General features: G+C 34.8%; 1 protein-coding gene across 2 annotated transcripts in view; it reads left to right on the top strand.

Moving 5' to 3' along the window:
- Window positions 1–301: 301 nt before the first annotated feature.
- The window catches only part of LOC116344030 (protein king tubby 1), a 17,633-nt gene continuing 8,366 nt past the window's right edge, over window positions 302–9,568 (top strand). Inside the window, exons 1-5 of one of the 2 annotated variants that reach the window (XM_031772397.1) lie at window positions 304–563; window positions 745–1,660; window positions 8,313–8,562; window positions 8,697–9,140; window positions 9,281–9,471. In XM_031772397.1, coding sequence (XP_031628257.1) covers window positions 1,619–1,660; window positions 8,313–8,562; window positions 8,697–9,140; window positions 9,281–9,471 — 927 coding nt within the window. In that variant the 5' untranslated portion in view covers window positions 304–563; window positions 745–1,618. Of the gene's footprint in view, window positions 1,661–8,312; window positions 8,563–8,696; window positions 9,141–9,280; window positions 9,472–9,568 lie in introns of both variants that reach the window. The other variant, XM_031772405.1, reaches the window with a different exon arrangement.

Here is a 9,568-nt window from a genome sequence, read left to right as displayed (position 1 = left end):
AAGCGTCAAACAAACAAATAAAAAATCAAACGTCCAAATACGTCACCTGGCTGATGTTGTTTTGTACTCAACCGTATCATGCGACGGCACTCCAGGCATATGTTTGTCATAAATGTGTACTTTTCTTGCAAGCGAACGCCGCTTGTATGCATGTATGTATATGGTAGTGTGTGTGCGTGTGTATGTTCTGTTCTTTCGTTATTTGTGTGTTGTTGTTGGTGCTTTTCATTTTTACCGAACCAGAATTAACCTAGTGTACATTGGTAGCAAATTGGTTCTGCCATAACAGATCGAGCGAGTGTCAACTAAACAACAAACCCATACACATATACGTAAAAAGAACAGAGTGAGAGCGCGGAGCAAACACGAAACATTCTGCATATACGAAAATACACTATATATATTCTACCTTTTTCTGTGATTATTTTCATATAAAACGCGTTGTTTGTTTCCTCGCAACAAACATTTTCGTTCTTTTTAGTTTGTTGTTTTTTCGATTTGTAAATCTCGTTCGTTCGTTTGTTTTTCTATTTTTCCCGCAGTTATTCGGTGTGATCTATTTTGTGAGTATAGAATACGGTGAAAATTTTGTGCGTTTACCCAGTTTTATATTTGAAAAACAACAGAAAATAAACTATTGTTTTTGTTTGTTCAATCGGTTTCGGTCGTACAATCAAAGATAGAAAAGTTTTCTCATTAAAAACTGTAATCCAAAATAGAATTTCGGTTTTTTCCTATACCAAGACCGGAACACAAGAAATTTATTCAAAAGAATGCAAAGCGAATAATGGTGCTGTAACAAATAAATTGCAAAATAAAAAGAGAATCGAAAAAATTGCGGCTAGTAAGTGTTTTACGCTCGTGAATTAAATCAAATGAATAGTAGTACAAAAAAATAGCGACGGATGGAAATATTGACACTCAATTGCTCAAAATAAAATTGTCGTGCAGCGAATAAATCTTTCACTCATCGCTCCTTGCTCAATCCATCGATCAATTAAAAAACCGTCGAAAAACATTTTTGTCCGTGGAATTTATGCGGTAAATGCACACAGGCGAATGTTTATCAAAAGAAAAAAATTGAGCTAAACATTTTTTTAAAATAATAAATCAAGGATATTTCTTGTCGCTTTCGAAGTGTTTATTTTTTCGCTTTTCATTGCACACAAAAATCACACCAAAATTGAAATGATTTTGTAATGAAAAACAAAGGATATACAATCAAATGTTTCATAGTTTCAGGAATTGAATAACAATAATTTAGTGCTTTATGAAAATAAAAAAACAAACAAACCAAAAATTAATCGACAACAACACAATCAAAATAACATATAAGTTTAATTGTAAAACGAAAAAAGAAACATCGTTTCGGTTATAATAAAATCCAAAACAAATGTCGCGCATTTTAAAGTGAGTGAACACTGAAAAAAAATATTGTGGTTTATTGTGAGAGATAAGAATAAAATTCTGTTAATGACAAAAGAACGAAATTAAGCTGATTGTTTGCTCAATAGAAGAAGTTTTGACTTACAAAAACCATAGCAGAAGCCACGGAAAAACCATAACCATTTTCTTGTAATCACAAGATTCCAGTCATTTAATTAGCGAAAACCGTACAATGGCCACAACAAATAATAGACACCAAAAGTTGGAGCAGCAGGTTTGTATTTCTCGAATTTTTTGTACATACTTTTTTGCTTATACCGAATAAAAAAAAGAAACAATGAATTTGCAGAGCAAAAGAAACTATTCATGTAATCTCTGGCGCCCGAAACTAAGAACAACCGCAATAGGAAGTTTCGAATAGCGTTTCCAAAAGTTACTAACTTGGCACTTGATTCGGTTCGAATTTTGGTTAATGTTCAGAAAATTCTTTCAACTAAATGTGCCGAAGACGAGAGAGAGAGAGAGTCGAAGGAATCGTAAAATGGTACTCATTTCAATAAGCACGTACAATTTCAATTTGGCTTTTATATGGCCAATAAACATGGTTCAACACAATTTTTCTTTTTTTTCAAACTGACCGTATTTTTCGTGGACATTCTTTTACGATGATGGATCGAAGCACACGGCACACAGTTCATGTTTGTCTATTAATATAAAAACCATAGAGAAAAAAAAACCATATATAAAGACATGGTTCAAATAGCTTAATCCGAAAAAATGAACAATAATATTTGTTCGGCAAAAATGTAGAATGATCGAATCATTTTTATCGATGGAGAAGGAGACACGAATAGAGAAACAGTGTACGGTTCGAATGAAATATCAAAAAATCAGAACATTGTGAATGGAATTGATTTTATATATAAAAGAAATGGACAAGAAAAAAAAATTCTGTATCTCAATATTAAAATTATCGTCAGTGGCTGAATGTATGAGGAATATACTTGATCCACTTATCTTAAGTAAGCTACGACAAAAAAAAATACGTACACAACTCTATCAATCTCACACATAAAAAAAGACACGAATAAAAGACAGTGTCAATAACGCAACGAACACTACGAGGACGATGGCGATTTTGACGATTCACATTTTTATTATCGCATTTTCTGCCTCGATGGACGAACGTTATACATAGGGCTATATGTGCATGTTAAGCACTTAGCAGTTGATGTACCTGCACATTAAATTGGTTAACATTTTAATTTACATTATACGCTGCTTATATATGCTGCCATTTTATCAATCGATTGCATTCTCACTTCGAGTGTGTAATAGGGTCTAGATGTTGGATGTCGGTGGCGGGAACGATAACTGTTGATGCGATATTACAACACATATTATTAGCATGCAAATTTAATTATTACTACAAAAGAATTTTGTAATCTGGATGTGATGCGATGCACACGAGAATTTCATTATATGTCTATCCAGCCTTGGGCAATCCACACACATTGGCCGTTTTCTCTGTCTATCTACATGTCTGTTATTTCAATCGATTTGACACTCACAAAATGACACACACGAAAAATAATAATGTTATAATAATAGAGACATATAGAGAGTGAGACAAATATTCTCTATAAAATGCATGTTGAACAACAGAGTTGTATCAATATTTACTTAACTAATGACTGCATTATTTGGTATGACGCGCGTGAGCACAGGCGAATTACAACTGCGAACAATCTTTGAACCACGTTGAACAAAAAAAAATCATAAAGTACGACATGCACACCATACATCTATGCATAAATTAAAGACATGATTGCCTATAATAATAATGAAAAATACCACGATTGGCTGTCTAGCGAATTTAATGGGTGATACCATTTCCTTTTTGAAATGATAAAGACAGACTTCTCACTGCATTTTGATTAGTTTCGTTGACTTTAAAACTTCAAAAAGTAAGAAGGAGAAATGTGACAAAATTTCGAGGATGATAAATTTACGATTTAAACATTAAAGAGACATAAAAATGAAATGAATTTAGTTCACCACTACAAAAACGGTGACCGGAATACGAAGAGGAACGCAATGAGGTAAAGAGCCATTTCATTTTTCGATTCGATTGAAATCGAAATTCATTTAAACCGCCCACCCAAAATGAAGAAATATTTATTAGATATATTCAATATTCACTTGAAACGACCCAAAAAGTGCTCGTTTGTCCTCTTTCTTTCTGTCCATCTCACTCTCTCTCTCTCTCTCTCTCTCTCTCTCTCTTTTGAAGTACGCGCACCATGTACCGATGAATATCTTAGCAAAATGGAAAATACGAAAAGCAATTACAAATAATTTTCGTATTGTGTCGCGTGTATCCGCCACCATGCTGAATGTCAATTGAAATGATGTGTGTGGACTGTGTATATGTGTGTAGAGTGACGAGTACGTACTTGTTTAGTGTGGAAATTCAAGTTTCATGTATTTTCCACAGTGATTATACTATATAGATTTGATAGAGAGTATATGTCGATTTGTGGAATGTGAAATAGGCGCGTGTTGACCGTGTCATTCAGCTTTTTATTGCTTGTTCGATTCTAACTGTTCATGGAAGTTGCCGCTTGTTTTTTTTTACATTTTTTCCGTCGATTTGAAATTCGTCGAAAAATGAAATAATGAATACACGACTACAAATCATCAATTACCAATGGATGAACGAATGCGAATAAAAGACACAACGGTTCCAATTCATCGAAACCTTATTTATGTCTTATTCGTATGAATTGAAAACACGTTGATTTATAATAGTTTTCAAAGAAAATATTCAAAACAAATTGAAAACAAATACACATCAAAATTAAATGGTGGAAGAAACAGCCAGTTTAGAACGTCTGGAAAATTGATGATCAAAAAATAAGTTGAAAGTCGAATAAAGCAGAACCAAACTTGAGCGGCATCGATTACACATCACGTATGCTACTCATAATGTCATCTATCATTTATTTATTATTATGCGATGACATACATTTTCTATTTGGACAGAGTGACAATGATGATAATGGGAGGAAGAGAGAGAAAAAAGACACACACACACGACATTCAAATCACACACTCACACACAAATCATCATCATAATTTTTTATTCATCGTCTGCTCTATTCTCCGTTCTGGTTTAGCCTAGATTTTACCCCACTTTTCCCTTGAAAAATCCTTACTTTACACACAAAATACGACACACATCCAGTGTGTAACCATTTCGTTCCATTCATGTCAAATAAATTTTGTGATAGTTTTCTGGGTTTTTTTTGGTGTTAAACCAACATGTCAGTTACCTAAATTACAAAGTAAGAGCAACAAAAAAGAAGTTAAAAAAAACTTCAAAAAAACACACAACACAAAAACCGTGGAGAACAAAGCGTAATGCACAACTCAAATTACATGGGCATTAAATCCAGAACGGTAATGCACCCACTGGAAACATGCAAACGATGCTTAGATATAAAAAAACGAAAAACTACAAACCGAGACGGCTTTTGATGCATTTCAACTGCCAGGAAAAAGGCACAATCACACACACACACTCACAAAAGGAAGCGTGAAAAATGAAATGAAAACATTTAATGTGACCGTCTTTTATCAAGATCGACAAATAAAAAGAATATTATCAACGTCTTCGATGGTTTGAATGTTATGTGTACAGATCAATCAACAGATTTTCACTTCGTCGTCACCTCTGAACACTGTGTTTTCTTCTCCATATTCCTCATGCCATTTCTCTCGCAAACATAATCCATCTCCGATTTTCTCGTTCTTAATTCATTTCCGACAAGCTTTCAACATACGTATTGTAGAGGAAAATCATTTCGATTAAATGCGATGCAATTAATGTCAAACAGCTGTGCAGCAATGAATTTTCAACATCTTAAATCTATCTATGTATTTATGTGGTGTGGTGCATAATCACCCCAGTTGAGAGCATTGGAAAAAATGTAAAATAATTATATGTGTGTGCGAGGAGTGGCATTTTATCGTTTTATTTAAATTGTCCATTTGATGCAAAAGCAACAAATGTTCGACGAAAACTCATTTGCACGAGATTAAATCGAAAAGAGATGGAACTCTCGTGTGCGCTCAGCACACATATAAGCCATTTTCCAAAGGCATAAAATGCCGAGGCAATAACATTTGCTGGCAACCATTTACTCGTTTCCGTCGTACGTTTTTCCGCTCTCTTTCCACTTAAGCCGCCCATCCAAGTGACTTGAACATCGTGTTTCGAGATTTTGTTGATTTCGATTTTTCTTTTCTGTCGTTGTCATCGTCTTCGTTTTTCTTTCTTGTCTCGTTTCTTTCTTTCTTTCATTCATTTTTTTTCTTGTTGCTACTTTGAAGCAACGAGATGCTCTCAATCTGTTTCCGTTTATGCTATCCGTGCAAGATATTTCAGTATCGTGTATTATATTTCTTCATGTCCTCCCACTCCGTCGCATTTCCATAGATGTTCAAGATTTAACTTTTCATTCGACACATATTGCATTTTATTCCTGTCGTCTTATGGCGAAAAAGGGAGATACAGACGCCACCAAAAGCAATTGCATTTATTTCATAGTTCAAAAGCAGCAACAGTAAATGAAAGTGAAAAACGTTGAAAAAAGAAATGAAATGAAAAACAAAAATGAGACAGCCAAAGAATGACTTCGATGCGAATGACTCGTATGTGGTGCGGTACTACACATACATTTGTTTATTGAGCTAGACAGGAAAATCTTTCTATTTAATAAACACATTCATTCACGGCACACATGAAAATGCTCATGAAAATGTTGCTTGTTCATCGTTGGCGCGTGTATTTTAAATCCTTCGCCATAAAATCGTAGATAGAACGCACAAATCGTACGCAGTGAAAAGAAGACGAAACAAATTTAAATTCTGCTTTGAAAAGGAAACCAAATCTCATTTCAAGAACATGCACTAATTTATTTCAAATAGCTGCATTTTGAATGTGTAACATGTTTGGTGTTTATGCACACGTTCCATTTTTATCATTATATGTTCCGCCTTTGTTCAAATGTATCAATGTTTTTCTCTTTTTCCCTTCTGTTTTGAAGAGAATGAAAAACACAACAAAAGTTTACATTTATACCATGCATATGTTTTAACATACAATGCATCTTTTTGATTGCATTCCAATTGTCTTCAAGCAACACAACATTTGTATGAGATACACAAATGATCGTTGTGCTCTACCATTGATTTCTATGAATCTCAGAGAAGCGCGGCGCTTCTGTTTGTGTGTGCACAACAATTTTATGTATTTAAAAATCTAGCATAGTTTCTTGTTTCCAAAGTAAATCAACATTTAATGCTTGTTTGACACTGAATTTCAAACAAAATAAGTATATTTTTGGAATGGCAGTTGAATGTTGCACATTCGGTTGTGCGATTTGCATGCTACAATATCATGGATTGTGCCCGATTTCATTTCAAATTCAATTTTTAAATCAAAAGTTGAAATCCCGAGGGCAATCACTTTATTACTAAACAAACTCAATCAAATACGAATGAGAGAGAAAAAAATAAACTGAAGGGAAAAAATCACCACGAATCTCCCATTGCATCGGCATTGATAGCAATAACTAATTTTTACTGCAGTACTCCTTTTTTTGCTGCTCTGTTATGCTTGACGACAAAATAATAATAAAAAAATTCCCCACGCAACGAGAAAATTTGAATAGAATAAATAAATGGACGAAAAAAAATGGATTGATTTTGAATGGTGCCTATGGTAACGTTGAAAAACAGTAGCGTCGACATCATCATCGTCTAACCTAACTATTCCCGCATGACTGATCGACACACAAAGTAATAAAATTATTTCAGTGTTACATGCAGCACACAAATTAGTCAGTGCAATGAAATGCCACCCAAAAAAAGAATGAAATAACAACAACAAGGAGCCCCGAACAACCGTAATGCCAGCCGAAAGCCATAATTCAAAATGAATACGACAAGCGATTCAGAAAACTCGCTAAACGACAGGATGAGTCAAAATGAATAGAAAAAAAAACAACAACTAGCGATCGACCGAGCAAGAAAGCGAACAAATGCAAGCACACGAGGAAAAAAGCGTGCACGACATATACATTTACACGGTCGGTAATGCACTTGTACTGAAGTGTGTGATGTGTTCGTTTTGTACATTTGGCGGCTGTTGACGATAAATATTGGTTTGGGTCGTGAATAATTGAAGCGATTCGCACTGCTAACATAATACGAAATAACATGGAAGAGAAAGGTAGATAGAAAAGCGAAGCAAATAAATATGAGCGAAATGCAGCGAAGGCATACTCTGAAGCAATGTTTGCACATTTTTTACACGTGTTTCGCTCATAGTAATATACCAACATATTTGGTTGGGTGTCGTTGTCGTTTTTTTTTCTGTTTGTTTCACTTTCTGAAGTCTGAAACTTTTACACTCTTCTATTTCCATAAACAAAGTTTTTCCTTTCGTTAACAATGTTCAACTGCATCCAAATGATGCAACGAACATCATTTTCTTCTATGTGCATGCAATTCAATGCGCGCTATTCGACATAAAGCATATTATATTGAAATGATGTGCTTAATTCAGTCATATATTGCTGGCGTCGAACATGCATTTTCAATCTTTGACCAGAATTTGACGAAACAAAATACTCTGCCAATTTTTTTTTTTTTTTTTGCTTATTTCCATTCAATTTCCTTATACTAAGCACTATTCAAATGGAAAAAAGGTTGAATTGCTGACTATTCCTTTTTTGTCTGTTCGACGTTGCGGTTTTTTCTGCTGTATCTGTCGATTTATTTTGGTTATCCATGCAATTAACATTGCGAAAAATCATACAACAACAATAGTTATTATTAACGATATTAATCGATTTTAGCGCCAGTTAATGGAAAATTATATAAAACAAAAGCGTGCAACGCCTGGGATGGTGCAAGCCAGTGATTTACAAATTCGACCGATGTCAGGCACAACGCAAATTCCCACATCAGCCAAATCGAATAGCAGCGGAATGCGAGTGAGCAGCCGCGAACTGCATGCATATGATGGACCAATGCAATTCATGATGTCGCCAAATAATCCCGATCAAATTTTGCCAACGTCTACACTAGCATCGCCCAGCAGTGAAGGTAGGTGTTCTGTTTTTTTTTAAATATATTATTGTAAATCGCCATAATATTCCTCTTCTCATATCTTTTGTTGTAAAATTGTATGGCTTTTGATTTTTGTGTTCTGTCTCAACAAACAAAACTGATATTTATAGATTTAATAGAAACATTGCCATACGATATGGAAGATGAAGAGAGCACACCCATTGAGATAATTTCAACAAAAGGAATGATTTCACCGTCAAGTACATCAAATAATCAGGCAATCGGAGATTATCCATTGTCGGGTGGCAGCAGTGCTGGCATTGTAAGCAGCAACAGTGGCGGTCCCATCGATCCGGATGCCATAAATTCTCGAAATAATTCAGCGCCCGTCACACCAGCCGCTAACAAAGATAAACAAAATTCACAAGGATCAAACGAATTGGAAGGCGATGTTAGTGGACAAATTGAACAATGGGTTTTACAACCAGCTGCTCAAGGATGCTTATACAAGTGCCGAATAACACGAGATCGAAAAGGCATGGATCGTGGCCTGTTTCCGTTGTATTATCTGCACTTGGAACGTGAATATGGCAAAAAAGTCTTTCTTTTGGCTGGTAAGTTGAGTTAGAAAAATTGTAGAGAGTTTTTCAGTGTTTTTTTTTTGCAAACAAAATGTTGCAAGCACTTTCAAGTACACATTGAAATACAATAGAGAAAAAAAACGAACTGAACAAACATGAATTGTGCACTTTAGGTCGCAAACGAAAGAAGAGCAAAACATCAAACTACATTATAAGTTGTGACCCGACCGATTTATCGCGACAAGCTGATGGTTTTGTCGGTAAACTGCGCTCTAATGTATTTGGTACGACGTTTTTCGTGTATGACAACGGCAGTAAAACGAACCAGGATGAACTACGCCAGGACATGGCCGTGATAGTTTACGTAAGCTAAATGTTTTTTTTTCTTTCTCTCTCGATTTTTTATCACTTTGAAAAGTGTCATTAGAGTGGGATTTTTGATTCACTTTTTTTTTATTCAT

This window comes from Contarinia nasturtii, unplaced genomic scaffold (assembly GCF_009176525.2).
Source record: "Contarinia nasturtii isolate CC-2019 unplaced genomic scaffold, AAFC_CNas_1.1 Cnas_scaffold_129, whole genome shotgun sequence".
Lineage (NCBI taxonomy): Eukaryota > Metazoa > Arthropoda > Insecta > Diptera > Cecidomyiidae > Contarinia > Contarinia nasturtii.
The sequence above is the reverse complement of the archived record's forward strand: the minus strand, read 5'-3'. Positions and strand labels throughout refer to the sequence as shown.